The 26,207-nt window shown below is 42.7% G+C and overlaps 1 protein-coding gene across 2 annotated transcripts; it reads left to right on the forward strand.

Moving 5' to 3' along the window:
* Positions 1–842: 842 nt before the first annotated feature.
* On the forward strand, positions 843–21,355 carry DCSTAMP (dendrocyte expressed seven transmembrane protein). Of its 2 annotated transcripts, XM_042843977.2 has the most exons (6): positions 843–947; positions 3,325–3,436; positions 10,361–10,557; positions 14,144–15,206; positions 20,087–20,416; positions 21,104–21,355. In XM_042843977.2, exons 4-6 carry the CDS (start codon positions 14,145–14,147, stop codon positions 21,185–21,187), a joined length of 1,476 nt encoding a protein of 491 aa, XP_042699911.1. In that variant the 5' UTR covers positions 843–947; positions 3,325–3,436; positions 10,361–10,557; position 14,144; the 3' UTR covers positions 21,188–21,355. The 2 variants fall into 2 exon arrangements, with proteins under 2 accessions (XP_042699911.1, XP_008170863.1); XM_008172641.4 differs by lacking the exon at positions 10,361–10,557 and having other exon boundaries at positions 21,104–21,313.
* The last annotated feature ends 4,852 nt before the right edge of the window (positions 21,356–26,207 follow it).

The following is a 26,207-nucleotide window of genomic DNA, read 5'->3' on the forward strand; positions in this document are numbered from 1 at the left end:
CCTGATTCAAGACCAAGAGCCCCAGGTGCTACTTTAATACAAATAATAAATGTTAATAATGATAGCATGAGACCATGTATTTATGCAGGCTGTGAAAAGTGCCTCTTCACATACTTAATTAGCTCAGAGGTGTCATGAGAATTAGTTAGTTCATTACAGAAGAGAACTTTGAAAATATAAAACACTTATGTAGTGTTGGGTATTATTCTGTCTCTTGTTAAGACATTTTTTACAGTTAAAAGTGCAGACAAAAGCCCTGTTTTAAGCTTTAAGCTTTTAAATTTTACATAATTTAAGAATTGTCTTAGGGTGTATGACCTTGGTAGAATTCCTTATGTATTTTGTAAGAGCTACATTCCAAAACCCTTACTCATGGTGAGCTGCACCTTATTCCACAAGTGCTTATATAGATTTCAGTGGGAGCACTTGTGGAGTAAAGCACTATTCAACCTAAGTTAAAGGTATCCAAGGGGGAGGGATAGCTCAGTGGTTTGAGCATTGGCCTGCTAAACCCAGGGTTGTGAGTTAAATCTTTGAGGGGGCCATTTACGGATCTGGGGCAAAAATCTGTCTGGAGATTGGTCCCCCTTTGAGCAGGGGGTTAGACTAGATAACCTCCTGAGTCCCTTCCAACCCTGATAGTCTATGATTCTAAGTCTGACCCTAAATCTCATTTGCTGATCTCTGTTATTCTGACAGGAGGAAAGTTTTAGGAAAAAATGGCACTTGCAAATTATACATTATTTCAGTTTTGTGCATGAGTTACATCCTCATTTATCTTTGTCAAAACCAAAATAATTCTACAACTGTGGTGTGCCTGACTCAGCAGGGGAGTAGGGGAACAAGTGACTCATGTGAAACTTTTTATTAGCTCCAGTCCCTGCTTCTCACCACAATCAAGAAGTACAGCAACCCAAAGAATCTTCATGTGTTTTACGGAAGAACATGTAAGTAAATCTTTAGGGTTCTATTCTAAAAGGGCTTGAAGTGGAAAATCAGTTAACTGTTTGTAACTATTAAGTACTGATTTTACACTGTTAAAAAATTGAATTAATATTCCAGGACTAGGCATTCACTTTAAGGACTAGATCCTCAGCCGGTGTAAATCATGCTAGCTCCGGTAAAGTTAGTGAAGCTACAGCAAATCACAGCAGCTGAAGATCTGATCCTAAATGATGGCACCGCAGCTCAGCTCTAGGCTCTTTCCAGAACATAGGTGGTTCGACTGTGCATTCATACAAATATTTGGGGAACTAATCTAAATGCAGGTTACATTTGGGATTTCCCACACAATTAACTATGGCTGCAAACATACAAAAAAATTACATTTGTGCTTGAAGTTAAGCATGTTTTTAAAGGTCTGCAGCATCGGGGCCTGTGTCCATAACATTGTGGGGTGTTGATAGCAATGTTTCTACTAGAAACATTTATTCCTTCCTCCATTTTCTTTTAGTAGCTGTAAGACTTACTATTGCTGCCCCGTGGCATAATCACTATGTGTCTTCTGGGAGCATCTGGCTCAGGATTGGATGTGTTTACAATGGGGAAACTTTACTAACCTAAAGAATAAAATCAATCCATTCCGCCTTGCACTATCTTTACGGAGTCATATACCTCAAAAGTGATCTATTGTCCTTTGGTCCTTATTAAGAATGTGTGGTGTTTAGATACATCTTTGTTTTTGTCTGTATATGGATAGTTATTGTATCTCATTTTCTTTGTATTGCTGTATGTTTGTATTTTAGTTACACATTCATGTATGTATCATTATGTATTGTAATTGACATGTGTTTGTTGCCATCGCTGCCCTCTCTAAATACAATTTAAATATATGAACCTTCCATTAAACACCAAGGGCCTCACTGAAGTCAGGAAGAGTATGTCTACATCGCAATGAACACCAATGGCTGGCCTGTATCAGCTGACTTGGGCTTGTGGGGCTGCAGGGCTATAAAATTGCAGTGTTGACATTCAGGCTCAGGCTGGAGTCCGGGATCAGGGAACCTCTGGGACCAGCCTGAGCCCAAACGTCGACACAGCAATTTTATAGTCCCACAGCCCAAGTCAGCCAACATGGGCCAGCTGTGTGTATTTTATTGCTGTGCAAACATACCCTAAGAGCCTTTTCACTGACTTCAGTGGGCTTCTGGGCCAGGCTCTAATTTCTGTGCTGAATGCCCCACACTTACCAAGCAAACATGTTTTAAGCAACTTTTCTACATTTATCTTTTCTCTTCATAAAACCCTCGTAGCATTTCCTGGTACTTCTAAAAAGGTGAAATAACTACTCTCAGTCCCCTGAGGGAGGGATAGCTCAGAGGTTTGAGCATTGGCCTACTAAACCCAGGAGTGTGAGTTCAATCCTTGAGGGGGCACTTAGAGATCTGGGGCAAAATCAATACTTAGTCCTGCTAGTGAAGGTAGGGGGCTGGACTTATTGACCTTTCAAGGTCTCTTCCGGTTCTAGGAGATAAGATATCTCAATTTTTTTTTTTAAACCCAGACAGCTGAAACAGGGTGGGGGAGGGGAATATTTTGAAACTCAGATGTGATTTTCTTTTTCCTACTTTTATGTATTCTGTGGATTTTAAAAAACAAATTAGACAGCATGCAAAGCACAAGTATAATGCATGAGATAAAATCACAATGTAAAATGCAGCCATTAATACAACTTTTGCTTTGTATAAAAATACTGTGTATAGTATAGGGAATGATTTCATAATGCCACCCTTTTCCTTATGTGTAATCCTTTCCCTTCAAGTAGCTGTTGAAATAATGGGGCCACTTGTGGTCAAACTATACTTGACTTTTATATAGGCATGAAGCACACTGTGATTATGCAAGTACCCCCACCCGACAACTTGTGTATGGACTAGGCAACATTGCAGTCCTTGGGCTTTTCCCAAGCAAAGACTGTGTCAAAATGGAGTAAGCACTTCAGTATTTGGCTGCATGCCTTTATGATATTCAATCATGGCTTTCAAATAAGCCATGTTTATATTGTCTAGTGGTTTGATTTAGAATTTGCACTGACAAGTCAAAATATTTTGTGGAAGCTAGTTTATATTAGCTGGCAAATTCCATTAATTCTCTTATTTTTATGAGACAGAATTTTGCATGCTCCTTCCAAGGTGAAAGTCATTTTAAAAATGGCAATAAAGAATTTGGACAAGGGTAGTGAAGCTGTATATCAGTAATATAGCTCTCATTACATTATATATGTAACAGACTACAGCATATAGAGATGTTTTCAGAAATGTTCCCATGTTGGTCTCCTTTCCCTTCGGCACCGCTGATACTTCTTGTCTTTGATTTTTGTTCTAGAACATGAATGTGAAATATAAAGGAATGGCTAGATTATCAGTGAACAAGAGATTGGGAGAGGGTACAAGAAGCAACCTCCCCCACCACTGATCCCGTGGAGGCGACAACTACGGTGAGCTGAGGAGCACAGGCTGGTGTAATGCTAGACTCCCCCAAAAGAGAATGCTTATTGCCCAAGTTCTTCCATACCTGGCAGTGGAGGGCTGGAACAGGGTGTGTAGAGAGCAGGTGACAGAACTCCTGTTCTAGCAGAGGGATTGTGGCTGAGTGAGATGACGTTCTCCAGGAACTTCTGGTACTATGCAGTTGTTCTTCGTCCAACTTCAACAACAGTGAACAGTGTCTGAAGACTACAATCTGACCTAAAAGGCCTTTCCCAATATTCTTGTCTTTCATTTAAAAATGAGATTAAATAATTGTTTTTAGCTCTTACAGTCTGTAATCCTTACATCATCAAAACACATGACAAACATTAAATACCACTGGCATCACTCCTATAATTAATCCTCACAGTACCCAGCAAAGTAGATGATTATGAGGATTCCTATTTTAAATAGCTAAATTACAGGTGGGGAAACTGAGGCACAGATTGACTGAGTGACTTGCCTGAGGACACAGGAAGAATCAGGCCAGCACCAGGAGTAGAACTCAGCAGTCTCTGGCTCCCATCTTTTGCTCAGATCACTAGGATCCACCTTCCCTCAATAATATAATATATAGATGCCGACAGAAAATAGGAATCTAGGGGGGGAAATTGCTTTCCCAGACTGGTTTCTCTTTTTGTTATGTATAATGGTAATGATCCCAAAAATCTGTGTATGATGGGGAATACAAGGATAACCATGTTGCATTCTTAAAAGAAAGACATAGGACTTGTCAAAATGAAAGTGCAGGGTCTCTGGAGGGCAAAATGCTCCGAAACTAGGCAACAGACACAAAAGGATGAGGCTCTTTGGTGGAGGGCACTTTGCCTCAATATTACAGTAGATATAGAGGGGTTGTTCTTTTCCCTCCTACTAAAATGCAGCGTGGCCATACTTCAGCATGGCTTCACTGATTTACTTTTTCCATATTAGAAGTTCCAGAAAGCTCTCAGAATTTACCACTTGTTTTAAGGACTGACTCATGATTTTTAGCTGAACCATTTCACACAGATCTGTTTCTAATTCTGAACCAGGGTGTTAATTTCTAGCCCCAAGGATGATCAACTGTTTTAGAGAGAGAGTAGCTGATGCAACTCCAAAGAATTTTTGGCTTTCAAAGCTTTTTTTTAAGAACGTCCCCAGTGTTCACCTTTTATAGTGATCCTGTTATACTCAGGTGATGACATTTTATATTTAAGAATTGGGTGGTGGGGGAATAAAACAAACAGCTGCTGAGCAGGTGGGTTGCAATCAGTGATCTAGATGGTGTGATTGTGGCACTATTCTGAGTAGGCCGTGAGGTGGAGCTAGGGGGGACTGGGGCAGGATTGTGCTCAATTGCTTTCCGAGCACTCCCAAACACAGGCACTGTACTGACTGCCCTGGGTGACTACGGAAGGAAAATGGGGCTGTCCAGGCTGAATCCCCACTCTGTCACTTTGAATACAGAAGATGGGGGCCTGCAAGGATTTTAAAAACTAATACTTGCCACTCCAGGCTTGTATTAAACTCCCAAGGTTACAGCTTTTCTCTGACCTTGGCTTGGCTGCCACCACCCAAATGCAATACCCCCCATGCCTCCTGGACCCAGGAAGGCGCACTTGGGAATTCCTCCCTGTGGGGTACCCTCAAGCCCTTTCACACACACCCCTCCCTCCCACAGGGAAGAGCTGAGAAAGAAACAAAGGAAATTAGCGTTACTACCAGCTAATCAAATAACATGCACAAACCTCTTAGGACACCAAAATTCCAATCCTGTTCTTTAAAAAGGTAATTTTAATAAAAACAAAAGGAAGAAAATACATCTGAAACTTAGGCTTTGCTAGATTTTAAATCCAAAAATTAAGCACCCAAAATAGCTTTCTTTGGGGTTAGCTTAAAGGTTACAAGCAAACAAAAGCATCTGGAGTTAGCACAGAGGAGATCCACAAGCCAAAACAAACAAATAAACCTAATCACATCTATTTAAACATGCCCTGTCCAGTGATTTCTTCTAGGTATGGAAGATGAATTTTTATACCTGGTTCAAGCCTTACACAGCATTCCTGCTTATAGCATTGCTTCTCCAGAGAACAACAGACAAAGAGAAAGTTTCTTTCCCAATTTTAAAAGTTCTAGGCTTCCCATTGGCTCTTTTGGTCAGGTGCCCACTCCTTTTCTTTTACCTGTGGACTTGTTCACTCTTTACAGGTAAAGCAAGCAGAGAACAGACACCAAGAGGGATTTTACAGCTAACTGGCTGGCTGGCTGTTCATAAAAGGGAGCTCCGCCCCATGCACACACACTTCATTTATCACAGGGGCCATGGGACTCTGACCACTAATAGGCCCTTGTGAACTCCACACTGTGTATCAGCACAAAGACTAGGGACAATCTGGCCCTGTATTTGCTAAACTGTAGCGAAGTGATATGCAAACACATGCCAATTTTTGTAACTCATAACAACAGCCCATTCTTCCTGGAATTAGACATTCAAGTTTGTTTTCAGGGTTTATGCATATTTCAGGGGTGTCAAATATCCACCATCCTGGCTCTGATGCTTTTCTTGTGTCCAAAGTCTTGCTTTGGTATTTCTCTCTCTCTTCATCTCCCTAATTTCAAAAGTTATCTTAGATCCAGGCTAGCTTTTCTGTGTTGTATGCTGAGCTCCCCAGACATGTATCGCAGCCTACATATTTTTATGGGAGTATAATCATTAACAAACAATAATGCACTGAAATATCTATATAACAAGGAGAAAAGGAATAGAAAATATGCTTGTGTAAAAGGGATGATGCAAGAGAAATCAACCTTATAATTTGTGATTATCTCACATTTGAGTGCTTGTCTTAATGTAATATTAATGCTAAAAAAATTGCATTTGATTTATATAATTATTCATTAAAGAACAGAAATCCATATCTTTTCAATAGCCTGGGTCAGACCCCCAGTCATATCTCCATTGCGGCCCTCCAGTTCTGTGCTTGATTCCATTGCGGAGCTATGACAGTTTTCACCAACTGAGGATCTGACCCATAGAACCAGGGCTGGCTCTGGCTTTTTTGCCGCCCCAGGCAAAAAAGTGTCTGGCCACCCCCCTCTCCCCCCAGCACGGCAGGGGAGGGTGGCCGGAGCACCGGGGGGAGGGCGACGAGCCCCGGCCGGGGCTCTGCTCTCCCCGGCAGCCAGAGCGCTGGGGGGAGGGCGGTGAGCCCGGCCGTGGCCCCGCTCTCCCCGGCGGCCGGAGCTGGAGCGCCGCACCGCGCCGCCCCCCTCCAGGTGCCACCCCAAGCACAAGCTTGGTGGGCTGGTGCCCGGAGCCGGCCCTGCATAGAACTTAACAAAGCTTCACCATCGGAGTTTGCAGTCTCCTTGATCTGGTTTGCAGAAATTTGGTTTTCAGAGCTTATAAGATTTGCTTGCTTCCTTAGCAGAGCTTAAAAATTCCTTGTACCACCACAGGGCTACAGCCCAAAGTATTTTATGAGTTTCATATAAGTTCTCTGAGACTGAAAAAAATTGAACACCAGATCTATTTAACCTAACTCATTTGGGGACTGGAGTATTGTAATAGGGGCATGAAGGGCAGGAATCCTCCCACACAAACTGTGGGGTGAAATCTGTGCTGCTCTTTAGATGCTACACCAGCCTAATAGGTGGAGTAGCTTCCACAGTCCTGGACCCACTCCCTTTGCTGAGGTGAAAGACTAAAGTACCTGCATAGCTGCAAATTCTCTGATCCCTGGCCCTCTGCTGATCCACCTCTGGCTACTATTAAAACTTAAATACGTGTATTTGTTTTCTAATGTGTAGATTAAAGGTTTCCCTATTAGGTGAAACTATAATGATCCATTTACAAAATCCTGCTACAATAATAATACATAAGTAATCTCTTACCTGTGCTAACTACCAGGGGTTCTGAGGACAAAATTTTTGGTGGCCTCAGAATACGGCCACCAACACTTGCTGGTGGCCACACTCACACATTTTCATAAAATAGTTAATTAGCTTTAGGAAAACCAAATAAATATGCACAAATTACAATGATTTGGACATGTATTTATTTATTGCTAGCAAGTAAGTCTGTTGTGAAAAGTGATACTTGTATGTTTGTTAATATCACTTTTCACAACAGTCTTACTCAGCCCTGGCAAGCCTGGGGACAAATTAAGCCCTGAATGGAGGGTCGGGGGAGGCAGTGGGGGCCAGGGCAAATGGGAGTTGGGGGCTGGGGGAGGTAGCAGCGGGCTGGAGCCTGAGGCCCTGCTGCCAGAGACTGAAGCCTCGCAGCTGGAGGACGGGGCCCAGGAATGGAGCCTGAAGCTGTGTGGCTGGAGTCTGGGGCCTGCCGTCGCGCAGCCAGAGCCCAGGGCTGGAGCCTGAAGCCCCATGTCCAGAGCCTGCCACCCTGCCATCCCAGGGCTGAAGCCCAAAGCCTGAGCCCCACCACCCCTGGGAAGGCAGGAAACCCACTGGCTGCCTGGTTCTCTGACGTTGTGGCCCAGGTGACTCCAAAGGGGGCAGGATCCAATCCCTGCTGGTAGCCCCAGCAACCAACATCAAGGCAGTGCATCCAGGTCCCTCTCTCCCCATCACAGTCCAGGGGCCTGTGGCCACAAGAAAAGCCCCTGGTGGCCGCATCAGAGAAATGCTGAACTAGACTACATACTGTAACAGATTTCAGAGTAGCAGCCATGTTAGTCTGTATCCGCAAAAAGAACAAAAAAAGAAAAAAAAGCCACTACATATGCATCCGAAGAAGTGGGCTGTAGTCCACGACAGCTTATGCTCTAATAAATTTGTTAGTCTCTAAGGTGCCACAAGTACTCCTGTTCTTTATACTGTAACAGAGTTACTGTGCTGGCTGGGACTATGCATGAGCATCACATCCATAGACAGCCCCTAAAGGCTGTGGGTCCTCCCATCTGAATCACAGAATATCAGGGTTGAAAGGGACCTCAGGAGGTCTTCTAGTCCAACCCCCTGCTCAAAGGCAGGACTAATCCCCAGACAGATTTTTACCCCAGTTCCCTAAATGACACCCTCAAGGATTGAACTCACAACGCTGGTTTAGCAGGCCAATGCTCAAACCACTGAGCTATCCCTCCTGGATTCTGGAAAGAACCCTGACTCATGGAGTAACATTAAGAGGAATTTTGCAGGACCAGGGTGTGATTCTGTCCCCTTTTCCAATAATAAATACATGTTCTGCTGTGGCTGAGCTCATGTCATCATTCCAGGGACTCTGTTCATGTATACTAACCCACCAGAAAGGAAATCATGAGCTCACACAGCAATACAGATAATACGTAAGGAGATGAGAATGCTCACGATAGAGTAGATAGATTAGATAGGAAGAAGCATATTTTCTAATGGCTAGGGTAAGAATTTGGTTTCTCCCATGTTCCCTTCCCAGTTCTATCCCTGAGTCACTTATCTGAAGCCTGATATGACACCTTCCACCTGAAGGTCCCAGAATACTTTACAAACATTAATTATAACATTTCTCTGATGTGTCAAGCATTAGAACTACCAACTGCTACTGCACTCATTTTACAGGCAGTAAGATCACTTAATCCACACAGTAAAATAGCTCAGTAGTTTGAGGATTGGCCTGCTAAACCCAGGGTTGTGAGCTCAATCCTTGAGGGGGGCAGTTAGGGATCTGGGGCAACAACAAACTGTCAGGGACAGTACTTGGTCCTGCTAGTGAAGGCAGAGGACTGGACTTGATGACTCTTCAAGGTCCCTTTCAGCTCTATGAGATAGGTATATCTCCAATATAAATTATATACATCTGAGTAAACTCAGGAACTGATACTGGTAGGGGTTCCACGTTTCCAAAGAGCTGTTGTGCACCCTAAATGCCCATTGAAAGTCAATGAGCACAGAGCAGCAATTAGGTTATGCTCCACACCTGGATGGCCAAGCTACAATGACAGAGTGGAGAATAAAACAAAGATGTCTCAGAGTAGAACATAGCTGGAATCAGGCCTATCCTCTAACCACTACACAACTTGCTCCTCTCTTACTGTAAACTTGTATCATATGCAAACCTGGTACTGCTAAAACCAAATAAGTAACAACAAGGAGAGGTATCAAAGGGGTAGCCGTGTTAGTCTGGATCTGTAAAAGCAGCAAAGAGTCCTGTGGCACCTTATAGACTAACAGACGTATTGGAGAATACCCACTTCTTAAGCTCATCCTCCAATACGTCTGTTAGTCTATAAGGTGCCACAGGACTCTTTGCTGCTTTAACAAGGAGAGGAAGAGACATGCAATACAATGAACACTTCAGTGAATTCATAAACTCAGTGCAAGTAAAATACTGTATTTGTATGAACTACTAGCTTAATTACTGGTAACCTGCTGTGTTCAGGCGAAAGAAAACCCAGTGTAATATCTTCAAATGGTATTTGTAAAGACAACAGCTTCCTATTACAGGACAAAATTGCAATAGTTTATCTTATTTAATTGGTATCTGACATCATAATATGTTAAAACTTTAATATGCATATAAATTTGTCCTGCATCTTTGGAGAAATCTCACTATAAAGAACATATTGTAAAAAATGAAGGGAAAAAAAGATGTGGTTGCAGGAAATATATTATTACCTAGCAAATGTTGAATTGTGATTTAATTTCACAAGAATGCTCTAATTTAAACACATACATACATACACACACAATGGCACATAGGAAATAAGGTTATAGAGGGCAAGAGTGAGTCTTTAAGGTTATAGGGTTACCATATGTCCAGTTTTTCCTTGACACTCCCTCTTTTTCCTTTCTCTGTCTGGGAGGATTTCTCAAATAACATGCAATGTGTAAGTTTTTGCAGAGCAGGCAAGCTGCAGCGCAGAAAATGCTCCGATTGGTTTGCTTCCCAATTGATCTCTTCCCTGCATCCACAGCTGATTGGTTCATTCCTCTGCAAGCCACAACTGCCAGATCCCTCCCACACAGGCCCCAGCTTCTAGCCCTGGGGCAGGAGTCCCGCAGGGAAGTGTTGACTGACAGCTGTCGCTGCATCCTGGGCTTGTGCCAGCCATTCTGCCACCTCGACAGGAAGCAACACTGCCCCCACCTCCAGCGAGTACCCCCTCCACAGGTACCCCATCCAGGTCCCCCTCCCCTCTTTCTCCCCCCCAAATACCCCCACCCCTTTCCCCACAGCTCTTCCCCCTCCGGCAGTGTCCTCTTTTTTGGAACCTGAAATGTTAACCCTCGCTGTATATATTAACGGCAATACGTAGTTGCGCTGCCCTGGGAGGAGGTATAGTTCTTCTTCCAGGACAGGGGGAAGGAGTATTTTGCTACATCCCATTTCAGAGCACAGCACACTCCCTCACCCCCACCCAGACAGCTCCATTGGCTGGTGCACTGGGGAAGGAGATGAACCCACTCAGTTGCTCACAATGCAGTGTTTTCCCCAGGAATTGAAATGCGGGGGGGATTTGAATTTACGGGGGGGGAGGGGGGGGAGGGGTCAAGGCTGATGAGGGGTGAGACGGTGAGGGTGAAGGTGGGTTGTATGACACCATAGTAAAAACTGAAAAATGTTTCATGACCATTTTATTAGATTTAACTCATGTTTTAAAATCATCACACAAATTAAAGTTGGCTACTCAAGTTGTCTGTGAAGCACGACATCTACATTCTTCTTGGTTTCCTGTTATAATTTTGCACAACTCTGTTAATGAACTTCTTGAATGCAATGCGTTCGTCTTTGGTGGCTTCTCGTGTGTCCGGAACTTCCATTCCTTCAATTGATATGCTCATTAGTTCATTCACATGATCAGGCAGAAAGTGACTTCTTTCAGAACACAAAATTCTATTCAATGATGAAAAAGAACACTTAACTGTAGCTGTTGTGACTGGGAGTAGCAAGAGATGAATTCCTACTTCTTTCATCCCAGGAAACATAGCATAAAGATCCGGTTGAGCCACTAGTGATGATAAAATAGAAGTTGAAGTCAAATCTTCATTCATTCGTTGTATGATATTCCACTCTGTGTTCAAATTCTCTATTCTGTCCTGAGCACAGGGCAGCCCCATTGCTGGTAGTGCTGCACTCCATGCAACTGTCAGAGGTTGAGTAGAATCTAGAAGTCGTTGTTGTAGATTTTTAAGAATCAAGTCTGTGTGCTTTTTCAGTTGCCTTAACAAACACTTCTTGTCCTCTTCACTTAAGGATTCAATATAAATGCCTTCATTAGTCAACTTCTGGACTGAAGTCTTTGCTTCTTCCAGTACTTTTTCAATGGATAGCTCTCTGATTGATCCAAATTTAGCTTCTATCACTGGCCAAAGATCTACTACTGTTGTAGCAGATGCCTGGATGGCATTGTTTAATGACCCAAGTGGTTTCAACAGTAGACTTACAAGAGAGAGAATGGCAATAGTCTTCTCTGAACGTAGTAGCAAAAGTAATCCACCAGCCTCACTACTTAGAGCCATCCCATCTTGGTAGATACTTTCCAAAGCCAGTAAGAACAGCTGGAGTAATTTTAAGACAACAGCCAAGGATCGATCATAAGAAAGCCAGAGGGTTTTCCCAGGTTGGACTAATTTGAACTTCAGTCCCAGTGTATCTTCTATATTTTCCAAGATATTCAGTCTTTTTGGACAGTTGCTGAAAAAAGAATATAATGAAGACATTAAATTTATAGATTTTTAATGTCTTTTGAAGAGTCTGCAGCTCGTACTAGTGCTAGTTGGAGTAGATGGCCTCTGCAGTGTGTATAGGAAAGATTATGGTTACACTTTTCTCTGAGCAAAGCTTGTACTCCACCATGTCTTCCAGAGAAGTTTGCAGCTCCATCAAATGCACAAGCAGCCATCTGTTTGGGGTCCAATTGACAAGCATTTAACTCTTCTAAGATGTGGGTTGTCACAGATGCAGCTGACGTGTCTTCTATAACTTGAACATCTAGAAATGCATCTACTGGCCTATCCCTGACATCAAGATAATGTACACACTGACTTAATACTTGATGCCCATTTGTATCGGTGCATTCATCAGCCATGTATGCAAATTTTTTGAATGTGATGAGAGAGTTCACTTTTTCAACTGTTGAGTCTTTCACTGTTGCACCACATGCTTCTAGCCAGTCAGTTGAGTTTCTTGCAGAAAGATAGTGAGCATTTGCTGGTCTTGTTTGGAACCAGTGTTCAACTTCAGGATGAACAAGTGACAATGCACTTAACATTGGCCTACAGTTTGTAGTGTGTGGTATCTCTTGTTTAAATAGAAAGTATGATGCCATAGCCATGTTTGTTCATATGAACTATGTTGTTTCTCCAGCATTCTTAACAGCCTTATTAACACTCACTGGTGTTGTCTTTGGTCAGTGGAGACTCAGAGTTCAGAGGTGCTTTCACATGAGTTCATCTCCCAGGTGGGGGGCAAGAAGGCACATTGCTCATTCCTCCAGCTGCTCACTGTTCGCTCTGACCACTGTTGTTCATTGTGCCACTGTTCACTCCATTGCTCTGTTGTCAATGGCCCTGCACCATTACCTTCTGCTGAACCTGCCACTGTGACCTCTGCAAGTTGGTCTCTTGAGGTTCCACCCAGCTCTCAGTGATTTCAGCTGAGCTCTCAGTGGGAGAACCTCTCTGCTAGTGCAGACTGGGCCGTCTCTTCCACAGAAATACTGTCCCCACAGCAGGACTAAGCACTTAGACCTAATGATTTCAGCTGTAGTGGTCACTTAACAAAACAAGAGACTAACATGGAGCCTAATCAGCTCTGTATTTAAACAGTGGAGAGGGGCAGGTCAAATAGTACTTGTGACTCAGGCAGACCATCAAGCAAAACACCTGTCCCCACCCTCTCTCTTGATGCCTTCAATCAGCACAGGCTAAGTACAGATCTACTGCCCTTTACTCATACAATAAGAATAACAACATTTCATCCTCCCCTCACCCCGCATTCAAGTGATTTGTAACCCAACCCCAGCCAAAATCTATCACTTGGGCAACACAGATCTGTTTGCTGGATACCTAGGTAGGAGGGGGAGGGATAGCTCGGTGGTTTGAGCATTGGTCTGCTAAACCCAGGGTTATGAGTTCAATCCATGAGGGGGCCATCTAGGGATGTGGGGCAAAAATTGGGGATTGGTCCTGCTTTGAGCAGGGGGTTGGACTAGATGACCCCCTGAGGTCCCTTCTAACCCTGATATTTAAAAAAAAAAAAAAAACCCTCTCATAATGGGAAGTACTGGGTATGCAGCTTCTGGCAAAGCTACCATAACTATGCAGGGGAGTAGGTGTGTGCTTGAGGGGAAGGGTAGCTCTTACTCCCATGCACTGCCCTCTAGCATGAGGACCCCATCTATCCCAAAATGAATATATATAAAGTCAAACACTAAATCTATATATATACAATTTAAGAAAAAGGATGCAAATATTTTGAAAAATGCTAAAGTATCTTTTGGATCAGCCACTTTGCCAAAACAATTGGTAAGAGGTGAAGGACTGAATGGGCATACAGATGGAGCTATCCTTTTGCACCATAGAGATGGTCCTTCTGGTTCGGAGTCCTCTCTGGGTGCCTCATTCTCTTCCCCATCCCCCATCCCCCTGCAGATTTTGTAATGCAAAGAGTTGTTTGTCAGTCAGTTGAAAGCATATTACTAATAGACTGCAGCTAACTGTGACTAATGACACGTTTTGTTTTCCTTTATTTCTAGTATGAGCCGTCAGTGGATTACCAACCTTCAGAAGAAAATGAGAATTTTTGCCTCAATAACTCGACACATTTGGGGACTTTTTGTATCAGAGAGGAAGCCTGGCTGGAAGAATCTGTTGCAGCTTTTTGCAGTTTGCTCTACTGTTAGCTTCATCATAAGCAGCCTCTTATTTCTTGGCTTGCATTCCTTTCTAGCACACTATCCTTTGGTTTCCTTAGCAATTTCTGGGTCCACCTGGATTGGCCTGTCTACTGGGTTGTGTTCCTCCAAGCACATGCGCTGCTTTGGCACACTGTTTGTTCTTTCTTGCAGCTTGCGTGAAGGTAGAAATGCGCTTATTGCTGCTGGGACTGGTGTCGTGGTAGCTGGCAACATCCAAAATATTTTTCACAACCTAAAGATATTGGCAGACAGTATAGCTTGCAATCTAGAGATTGAGCAATTTTCCTTTATAAAAGACTATATTAAAATAATTCAGTGGATTTATAATGAGACTAAACGTTTAAGTAACCCAGTGGAAGAAGTAGTATCACTGAGTGACAAATTCAATGTCTCTTACTTAATTTCAGATGAAAATTTGAAAATGAAGTTGAACAACACAAAACAACAAATCCAGAGTGTTACTAACCATATATCTTCTATACTGGCTATACAGCCCTATATAAACCAGGGGTTGTTGCCTATAATAGGAATTCTTCTAGTTCCTCTTGGCACATACCTTTTCTTCAGAAAATTCTTGGGCACTCATAGTGTGAAGTTTAAGAATATTTACATTACAAAACAGTTCATTAAATTTGATGAGCACCAAAGGCAGCAACAAAAGCCCTGTGTTCTTCCACTCAGTAAAAAAGAAAGCAAAAAGTATGTGATCGTCCCATCCCTCTGCCTAACACACAAGGAAAGGAAAAGCATAGGACGTGTTCTAATCCCTGTATTTACTAATCTTTGCATCTGGGTTCTGTTTGCAGCAGTAGATTATTTGCTTTACTGGCTAATTTTTTCAGTGAGCAAGCATCTCCATGCATTACCAGCGCTAGAGGTTAATTTGAAAGTCAGGTACCAAGTAAGTACCTTACCTATAATACAATATATTGCTCCTGATAAGTTTTAGTATAGAAAAATTCCTCTTGACTTCAGTGGATGCTCGATCAAGCCCATAGATACTTCCCTGGACTCTTTCATTCCAGAGAAGTCACCATTACCCATCTATTCATGTATTTCTAGTAGGGTCATTACCATGGTGTCTGTGCACCAAATATAATGCTTCAAGTAATTTTGCTGTATGGGACCAGACAATTCTCTGCTCTTTCTTTGGTTTCATATTTCTAGGGGAAGATATGTAGGAGAAGGGACAGTTTCACCAGCCAGTCTGTATGTTGATGTATTGTGGGGAAGGTCCACCCAAAGAGAGAAGTTTTGCATTGCATCCTAACAAGATGCTCTCTGGTGGTATGGAGTTCCACAGAGAGGTCCTTCTGCTTGAAACTCTCTGTCCTTTGCTCTCAAGAGCATAATCCTGGAAGCCTATTAGTGATAAGGTCTCTGTAGGTCACCACTTTTATAGTAAATGATATCACCATGAAAGTGACAGAAGAGATGTCTCTGGGTGCAGCTGAGTTGGTTAAAGATTTCACCATTTAACATAATATTGAATCACCCAGGAGCAAATGTTAAAACTATTTTAGCAACCCCACTGTGTTCCTCAAGTATATTGCGCAGTGACACTTACGCATGTATTCCATGCAGTCTCCATCTTGGATCTGCTCCTGAGTGAGGAAGAAGATCTCTGTGTCCACATTTTATTTAAAGAATCCCCTTGAGCATTTATAACATAGAAATGGCTCCCATCTAAAAGAACTGCCCTGCAACTTGCAGTAGGCCAAATTAGGGTGCCCCAAACAAAATCAGTCAGGTAAACAGGTGGGGTGGCAACTTTATTCTAGTTAGACCCTTACACAAAGGGTCATGTCTTCCATAAGAAACTTCCAGCCTCCCTGTGATTTCTGTTCACAACAGCTTCCCCTTCATAAATCTGTGCCACTTGAACCCAATCACCATAAACTTTCTGGCAACAAGTTACCCTGAAGCTTCACAGAGTGTTTAAATACGAACTCTTGGGAGTGTGACATTACTGAAAGATTTTTTAGGGGAGGATTGAAATCACAGAATATTTTAAACAGGAACCAGTACTCTGACACAAAATGGTAACGCCCTTGGTTTATTACAGAGGAAGGCAACAGATGGAAACTATGTCTCAGAAGAAAGCTCTAGTGTTTAATTCCTCTTTATGAATAGCTTCATTTCCTTTCAAGCACACAAGGATTCCTGCTTTCTATATACAGTACTTTTTGTACTGGAGGCCATTTTAACAATTTATACTCTTTATTCTGGGCTGTTTTACCCATAACAACAGCATCATCAGCCACCCAAACTGACTAACAGGCATTGAAAGCTTGTGTGCTAGGAAGAGGATTCCACCTAAATGTTCTATGAATTCTCTAGTAATTTTCATTCTAAATACCTATAGTGGATCTCACAATGGAATGCCACAGGGAGGGAACAATCAACATTTTACCCTCAAATTCTTATACTTGCAAACAAAGTTGGTGATCCTGCAAGCTGCTCCATGGGTGGAGCCACATAGACATCAGTAGGGCCTGCAAAGGCACAGGAGGTCTGCCCACCCAGGGTGGCTTGCAGGATTAGGGCCTAAACACCTTACATAAAGTAAACAACTTCTTGATACCTGGGGGATCAAGAAGTTTCAAAGGGATTTCAAGATGTTTAACTACGTACATCTATGTACAGTGTAGCACATGTTCATTCCTCTACTGTTAATTTCTTGCTGCTCAGCCACTACATTTCTTATTACTTCTTCTTGGGGTTAATTGTGCTAACACTGATCCCCGCCTTCCCCAAAAAGAGTTCATTTATACAAGAAGCAATTATAAAAATCTCAGGTGTTCTGAAGAGGAGGGTTCTTAAAATGAGAAAAATAATTAGGTATTTGCTTCAAGTTACAACCAAACAGAAAGGGATTTAAAATTATTTAATATTTGATCTGCCAAGACAATTTTTTTTTCTCTCTCTCATGTGTGTCAGATATTTTACTCATTTCAATAAATAAAATTAAATTGATGGCCCATCTTCAAAAGGGAAGTATAGAAGACACTCACCTTAAAAACCCAGAGAATACTAAATTCAAATCCACTGCCTCTCATATTTCTGGGGGTGTTCTACAATGCTATGGAGAAAACCTGAGTTCAGGTTTCACTCCCAGTTACTGCTCTTTTATTCCCTAGCCAGTGAGCACTGCAAAGGATTCTCATATATAGTCCTTGAAATTAATTTGCAAAGCTTCTGAAAGTATGTTAGCATAAACAGTATAATGGAACGAACTATGGCAGCTCTACTGCACATCATGGCCACTCTGATCTTCACAGCAATCATGGGGTACAACCTCAGATCCCCCTTTTTCAAAGGGACAGACTTCCTGCCTCTACAAATTTTAAGCAATAAGCATGGTAGGCCTGGGGAAGAGGACTCTGGTCTACACTTGCTGTTCTTTGGGACCCACAGCTGCTCAGAGGGCCGCTCGTGGGAGAGACCCTGACAACCCCAACCAGATGACTGGGGATCTCCTCCCTCCATTCTGCATCTGAGCAGAGGGTTCTAATGCTCTGGCTTTCTCCCAAACCGCATAAATAAAGATCCATGTGGGGATTTTCATTGTGTCACTCAGACAAGAACAGTGGCGTCGCTGAGGGATGCTCTCGGCTCTGAGCAGAGGGCTTTACAGGGAAGTTTCCACACCCAGATCCCTTTGTAGGTGGCAGCCCCCACTCACACAGAGGACTGTTGGGAAACATCCCCCAGCACAGCAATAGGTTCTGTAGGAAGGGTGAGAGGAATTCCCAACGCAGTGGGTTCCATGAAGATGCTGGTCCACTGCCCTCCTGAGCAGTGGGCTTTCTGTGGATAATGGTCCCTCAGCCTTCCCAAACAGTGCGCTTTATGGCACTCTCACACCCTTCCTACTTTCCCAAGCAGTGGCATCTGTGAGTGTGTTTCTCTCCACCTCCACCCTACTATAAGCAGCAGGCTCTGTGCTTCTTTCTTTCCCCCCACCCTGCCACAGGAGTGGATGTGGATGGGGTTGCAAGAGAATGAGGCTACTAAGAGGCAATTGCCTTAACCAACCGTGGCTCCTTCCTCTCCAAAGACAGAGAACTGTTCGCTTTATAACTTGTAACTGCAGCTGGTCAAGAATTTTCAAACAAAATGTTTTTTCCTATGGAAAACGTGGTTTCTGCACAATCAAAGATTTCTGTGGGAAAATTGAAACAAAATGTTTTGGATTGGGTTTTTCCCCAATTGAAACATTTTAGTTTGTCTAATCAAATCTACTTGTACTACTGCAGTGTCTCATGGAATTTGTAGTTTGCGGGCTTCGTGCCCTCATTTTCCCTTATTGGGGGCTCCCTGTCCAGATAACATACATGATACATTGCAGTTTACCCTCTGGGTGGACCACTGTGGGATATAATGGGAATCCCATGATCCCAGTGCATCATGGGGGATGTAATCTGGCTGCGGGGCCTGACCCAAAGATGAGAATGGGGATTTGAGGCACCAGAGTTGCAACTCCTTTGAGGCAGTAGGGCAGCTCAGGTGAAAGAATGCAGTTCACTGAGTGGAAGCAAAATGTTTCTACATTTCATTCAGGACTTTTCATTTCCCAAAAATACTCAGTATTTGAGCTTGGACATCAGCGATTGTCAAAATACCAGAATTTCATGGGATGGAGATTCTGACTTTTGATCAGTTCTACCTGCACTGGACAAATGAGCAGGACTGAGTCTCTGTAACAGAGGGCAGTAGTACACAAACAGGATAATCTATGGCTAATCCAAACTGTGTTCTGCAGAGAGCTGTCTGGTCACGTAGAGATGGATTTGACTGAACAATGTAGCCTTCTGATTACTGTTCAGTTTTCTGCTGTGTGGGAAATGAGTACAATTCCTAGTAGATTAGAGCCCAGGCTGCAAAGTTCAAACCTTTATTTCAACTTCCTTGAAGTCTATGGAATTTGGATCCTATGGAGCGGTTCTAATACCCTGTAGGCAGGTATCCACATAAAAAAAACACCCTATCTTTGTCACAATTGGCCCCATAGTGGTCAGTCTCAGAGATAGAGGCCAAAGACTAGTCAAGCAGAATGAAGCCTGCAACCTCTTGAGCACTTTACTCCTGATAAAGACAGGCACAATCTGGCTCCATTTTTTGTATCTGTGTTTCATATTGAATGTCTACTGTGGTCTTTCTTCTCTTATCCACTGGCTCATTTACACAGTACCTTTGTGAATAAATTTCCCTCACCCCCTCTTTAGCTGTTAATCATCAGACATACCAAGAGATCAGAGAAAAGCAACAAAAGTTACTGGGTGGGGGATGGGGGCAGAGAGAGTAAATTATGAGGAAAGATTAAGCAGCAAAATACCACTTTCATTTACACCCCTGTAAAGCTGGACTAAAGGAGAGTGTAATTAGCTCTTGCCTAATTGAAAAGTAAGTAGAGACGTGTCTACAAATATCTGAAGGGTGTAAACACCAGAGAGGAATAATTGACATGGTTTACAGTAGGAAAAGGATAAAATTAAGGAGAGGGACAATATCATCAAGAAAAAGATCCTGACAGTTTGATCCCTTAGCCTGAGGGACAGACTCCAAAGAGACGTGGTGCAAATCCTATCATTTGGCACATTTCACACACAACTGGGGAGTTCACGAGTAAACATACTGTTATGAACAATCCTTCATTGACAGGAGATGGGTTAGATCATCATGTCTAATACAGATCACTCTGCATAGCTGAGTATGAAATGCAATAACTATTTTAAAAGAAAGTAATTAGTACTAAAACCAGCTTTTTCCCCCATACAGAAAAATGAAAACACGTTTATTTTCAACACTGGAGAGCGCAAGACAACGAATGTTTCCTTTAACTCTTCTCTGTTTAAGCATGAATGCCTCCCTAAACCAGAGTTTTTGCTCTCCTCAACATGGCTCCAGCTTGGATGCATCATCTTTTGTCTAATAATATTTGCATTATTCTCCACCACCCTGACGCAACTTAAAATACTTGTGTCAACTTCATTTTATCCCAACATAGAGATGAAACGGATACATTATCTGCATGCAAAACTACTGAGAAAAAGATCAAAGATTCCACAGAAAAATGTAAAAAGGAAATTGAACTCATTTGCTACAAAGGTAAGCCATGAACACTATGGAAAAAAAAATCTCTCTCTCTCTCAGAATAACTGCACAGTTCAGATTCAGAGGCAGATCAGAACTTTTCCAAAGTCCAGGTGTAGCTGAATCCAGGGTTTTGGTCTGCTTGATCATAAAGGCCCCAGTTCAGGAAAGTACTTAAACATTAGCTTAACTTTAAGCACATGCTAATATACTTTCCTGAATAGAAATGGATTTTAGTACATGCTTAAGTGTTTTCCTGAATTGGGGCGAGAGGTAAATTGCAGTTCTATCAGCATGTTGTCCTATCCACACAACACATGAACTATATTAGAACACACAGGCACACCTAAACAGGCCAGATAATCATGCACTGGCCCTGTGTCTTCATATATGTGTGGAAAGTGCCTACTTTATAAATGGGGTTCTCATGATCCAAACATATAATAATTGGTATTAATAATCAGCTTCTTACTGATGCAGTTCTGTTTGTAAAACACAATTGATTGGATACTGCAAATAGCATATAGCGAGAAGAACTTTTTATTTTCACATGCAAAAAACAATGAACTACCCAAATATATATTTTAATGGATTTCTATGCAAAAAAAAGCTCTTGGCATTTAAGATGCTGGATGGCAGGGTCTGTGAAGGACTGGTACTCAGTGGTAACATGTCACTAACACACCTTTTCTGTCTTCTCAGTTCCACTTCTGGTTCCCAATATTCAAGGCAATGGGAATGGTCAGGAAGAAAGAAAAAGACATGATAAACATCAACAATGTTTGAAAAAGGTCAATTAACCTTTTGGATAAGCTCACAGTTCTTCGGTTCAAAAGGTCCCTGTATATTGCACCTGTATTGCTCCTGCTTTGTTAAAATATTTCCATAAAGTGCTGCCAGTTAATTTGCATATTATATATAAATTTTAAATAAGTAAAAATAAATGTCAAAAGATAGCAGCCTGCAGTATTTTGGTAAAATTTGGGAAACTGTAATAATATTTAATCCTATTATTTAATCCGTTTTCAATTCTGATTCTGCGCTGCCTTGCACCTGTGCAGACATTTAGGGCCTGACTCCCATTCCTGGTAAGGCCACCATACATTGTTGTGGCAGTATTACTCTGTAATTTACATTTGCTCCTACCTTGAATACCCTGTATTCTGCCACAGTGTGTAAAGCGGATCTACTGTAAAATAGGAATCAGGCTCTTAGTCTCCAATCCAACTTTAAGCATGAGCTGTCCCATTGAAATCACTGAGCCTAACAAGTATCCTGCTGAACTGGTGGCCTTACGCATATGTGAAGTGAGAGCAAGATGCTGCTATTCTGAACTGATAGCAGCTGACAACCACTCTGGACTTATTTTACACATACATAAATGCCACAAAGTGCAAGGCACGGGAAAATCAGGCCTTCTGTGTCCTTGTTTTCTCTTGGACTAACTTATTCTCCCCAAACAATTTCAGGGAACTACACCGGTCATATATAAGGTTACGGTAATATAAGGTTGCTTGAGCAACCTTGATTCTGGCATTTCCTAACTTTCTTCTTGCAATATTAAGAATGTTCTGTGAACATAGGGTTTTTTGTTTGTTTGTTTGTTTGTTTTTTGTAATTTGTAATTTCCTAGATTTTTAGAAAAGCAAACTGTAAAAACATAAATTCCATCATGTGGCAGCTTGTCGATACCCACATTATTCATCTGCAAGATGAGAATCTTTAGATCTATCACACAGACCTCTGACATTTGAACTAATAGAGTAACTGACAGAAGAAGTAGGTTGTTATCCTCTATGTGGACCAGCACTGGAGGGGAATGAGACATACACTTTGCCAGATCTTTACTGACAGTAGAAGAGTGCTGAGACTCAAAGAATCTTGGGTTCCATTCCGGGTCCTGGAGTAGAATGTGCTCGAATGGGCACAGAAAATCTCTGCTCATTTGCCTCAAGATTGACCTCTCCTGTCCCATCCCCTCCAACCTGTCCTTTTTCCCAGTTCTGTCTCTGACCTGCTCTTGGCTCCTTGTCCCAGTCCCATTCTCTTTGCCTACTCAGTGCCAATCTCCAGTCCCAGGTTTCTCATCCCATGCCCAGTTTCCTTGTTCAGCCAGTCCCAGTGCCCCCTTACAAGTTCCTTGTCTGATCTGTCTCCCTCCACCGCATTGGCTCCCAATCCTAATCTCACTCCCTGGCCCCCTCATCCAATCTCAGTCTCCCTCCTACACCCTTTCTGGTGCCTTGCCCCAGTGTCTTTGCCCAGACAATTGCATTTCTCCCCTGCACCTCAGTTCCTTCTGAGATCTGCCCTCATTCCCCCTATCCACAGATTCATAGTCTCTTTTCCCAGCCAGTCCCAATCTCCCAGCTCCCCCCAGCTCCTTGCCTGATCCGAGTGTCATACCCCAGCCAATTGGTTCCCAGCCCCTCCCCAATTTCCTTCACCATCTCCAAATCCAGCCTCCCCTCCCTTCCTCCTGGCTCCCAGTCCACAACCTCGATTCCCCCACAGTCCCCAGTCCCAGTATCTTTTCCCAGCCTGTCCCAGTCACAGTTTCTCTCTTCCTCACTCCAGTTCCATTCTCACCAAATTTCTGGTTACAATTTACTCCTTTTCCTCCCCCCGGTCCAGCTTTTGTATCTTCTGCATTCAACTCCTGTGGCTTCCTCCTCCATGCTGCCTGGTCTCAGCAGTGATGTCATTAATCACATAGGAGAGTCAGGCCCCTTGCTCTCAGTTCCAGTGCCCAGCCCCACCCTGGCCCAGAGCAGCCATTATGAGCAAAGTCCAGCTTCACCCCTGTAGCCCTGGGCTAGAAGAAGCATGTTCAGTCACTCTGCGCTGTGACGGGATGGAGTATGCTCAGCTGCTCTGTGAGAATGGCACACTCCAGTTCCACATGGTAGCCGTAAGGGGATGGAGCATGCTCAGGTGCTCTGTAGGGATGGTGCTTGCACGGTCTAACGAGGCTATGTTTACGCTACAGAACTTATAGTGGCATAGCTGTACTGCTCCAGCTATGCCATGTAAGGTCCCCCTTGTAGCCGCTCTTTGCCAACAGAAGAGAGATCTCCTGCCAGCATAATTATACCACCCCCCAATGAGTGTCATTTGCTATGTCAGCCAGAAAGCCTCTCCTGCCAACATAGCACTGTCCACACCGGCACTTTTGTAAGTGAAACTTACGTTGGCCAGAGGTATGGGGTTTTTTCACACTCCTAACCAACAAAAGTTTTACCAACAAAAGTGGTAATGTAAAGCCTAAGTACTAGTTGCTGTGAAAAGCTCAAGCATGGTCAGTGAGGATGAAATCTTTGGAAATTTTAGCTGCTAAAGTAAAACAAGTCTCTATTGAGAATGTTCAAACTGTGATTTTTTTAAAGGCTTATAACTTGGCCAAATGTGGGTGGATTTTCATGGGGATGGCAAAAGGCCAATCCCTGACACAATATTACCAGCTTGCTAACTTTCGAGTCCCTGCTTCACAGCATGGGGGCTCTAGAGCTGCTCTAAGAAAAGGTTGCCAGAATTTTTAATATGGGCCACAATATTTCTCCTTTGCCTCCTTCTCATGAATGGCTAAACTATTTTGGCTGACATTTTTCCAAAAAAAGGTTCAGTCTGAAGAAGCCACTTGGCATGTAATATTTCAGCCTAAACAGTTGAAGTTTGGCAAAGTTATAAGCAACTGAAAAAAGTGTCTTATAATGTAAAGTGTCAGGCAACCTTAATATTAGCCCCTCCTATAATATGTGAATTATACTTGGTGGATTTTCACTTAATGGCCATAGGGAAGAAGCATATTTTCAAGTGCAGTTATGGTAGGAAAAGTGACCATATTAAAATGGCTCCTTCCCACTCAATAGATCACTGTGTGTATATAGAGAGAGCCAAATATGCTGACTTTGGAGACAAACACATTTACTACATTTGACTTCTGCAAAGATTATTTTCTGGTTCATGTCTCACCAACACAATTGTTGGTGAAGTTCCATTGACAGTATTTGTATTAGTGAGGATGAGGCATGGGCTGGAAGGAGGACAGTTTGACACTCAGATTCCAGGTTGAGTTTATAGTTCTTTAATTGTAAACTGAGCAAATTTGCTATGAACTCATTAACAGGCATGATAAGCATGTTAATTTTACAGTCACTTTTCAGCGTAGAAATGCACTTTGAAGGTGATTGTGACAGACGGGCAGCTGCTATGTTATAATCTCAGAATTCTGAGTTGTAATAAAGTTATGAATACTATATCTAACCTAGCTATCAAGAGAGCCTTTATGCTTATATTGGAGTAATGGACTGTTTATTCCATTCTTCTGATATTGCTTTAATTCAATGGGGATGGAGGGAAGAACAAATAGGAAGGTAACTCGATGATTCTCAAGATCAGAACTTCCCAGCACACACTTGAAAGACTTAAGCTATTAGCCTTGAGCATCCTATATCCTGTCTGCAGCCCAAAGCAACACAGCTGTTTTGGCAATGCTGGGAACTATTAGACCAAAGGGCTATAAACATTTTAAAAGTGACTTAGTCTCTGGGAAGGAGAGTGATCAAAAAGACTAAACAGCTTTGAAAGTAGACTCCCCTTGCAGCCAGGGGGAAGAGTAGGAGGGGGAGGGGGAGGGAGAAATGGTTTGGGAATGAAGGGAACAGACTATGCCAATCAGATCCTAGAGGTCTCAAGGGAGTGGGGCTACAGGAATCTTAGGCCTACCAGGTGCCCATGTGGAAGATGGATAGACACCTGGTAAACCAGACATGTGTATAGGACTGGTGTATTATTTTAATACAGGTTTTCTCTGAAATACTTTGGTGCTAAATCATGAATACTCTGCTTTAAGAAGGCTGTTTCATTACTGGATACCACTGCCATAGCTCCCAGATGGAGATGAACTGCTGGTAGTGAACCCAGGTCAGGCCTGCTGAGGTAATCATGGTTGATCAAAGGGGACTTCAGCCCAGAGCCCGATCTGAGAGTGGGAGAGTTGCCTGATTCCACCCCAAGGCAGGTGATGGCTAGAAGCCTGATGCCTGAGAGGGGGCATGCTCAAAAAGACTAGGTGGGGTCAGAGTTGCAGCTAGCCCAGTAACTGTGACAATGGGGAGAGAGGGAACATGGCAAACAAAGAAAGGAGAGTGTTCCCAACGTGAGGGTAATGGAGGTGAGCACAGAGGGAGATGATTCTTGAAGAAGGTTTAGGAGGAGTGTATGTAGCAAGGGTAGGGGAAGAATTGTGCAGTACTTTGAAATCTTCAATCTGAGGATCTCAAATGGATTTAGCAGATGGGATTTTCAAAAGTACTTAGCATTGACCTAATTTTATTTCCATAGGAGTCAGTGATAAAGTGCCATTAACCTCAATGGGAACAGAGGTAGGCCACTGTTGAGTGCTTTTAAAAATCCACTTATTAACATTAATAAATTAAGCCTTAAAAGATCTATGTTACTGGAGGCGAAACTGAGGCACAGACTGATTATACATGACTTGACCAAGATCACACAGGAAGTCTATTGCAGAGCTAAGACTAGACCCCAAAACATCTGAAATCCAGTCCTGTGCTTTTAGCCATAAGACCATCTTCCCGCTCTATGCAACCTCAAAATAGCAATTACACACCATTACTCTGTAATGTGCGCACAAACCCCAGTCAGTCATTAACACAAGGCTCTCCAACCTACAGTAATAAAGCCAGATTTAAAGTTTTCCAGCACTGATGTATGACTGTGTGGTTCCTCTCTGCAAATGGCTGTCTTATGAAGCTAATAAAACCCTATAGGCAAGTAACAACTGTTG

This window comes from Chrysemys picta, chromosome 2 (genome assembly GCF_011386835.1).
Source record: "Chrysemys picta bellii isolate R12L10 chromosome 2, ASM1138683v2, whole genome shotgun sequence".
NCBI classification, from domain to species: domain Eukaryota; kingdom Metazoa; phylum Chordata; order Testudines; family Emydidae; genus Chrysemys; species Chrysemys picta.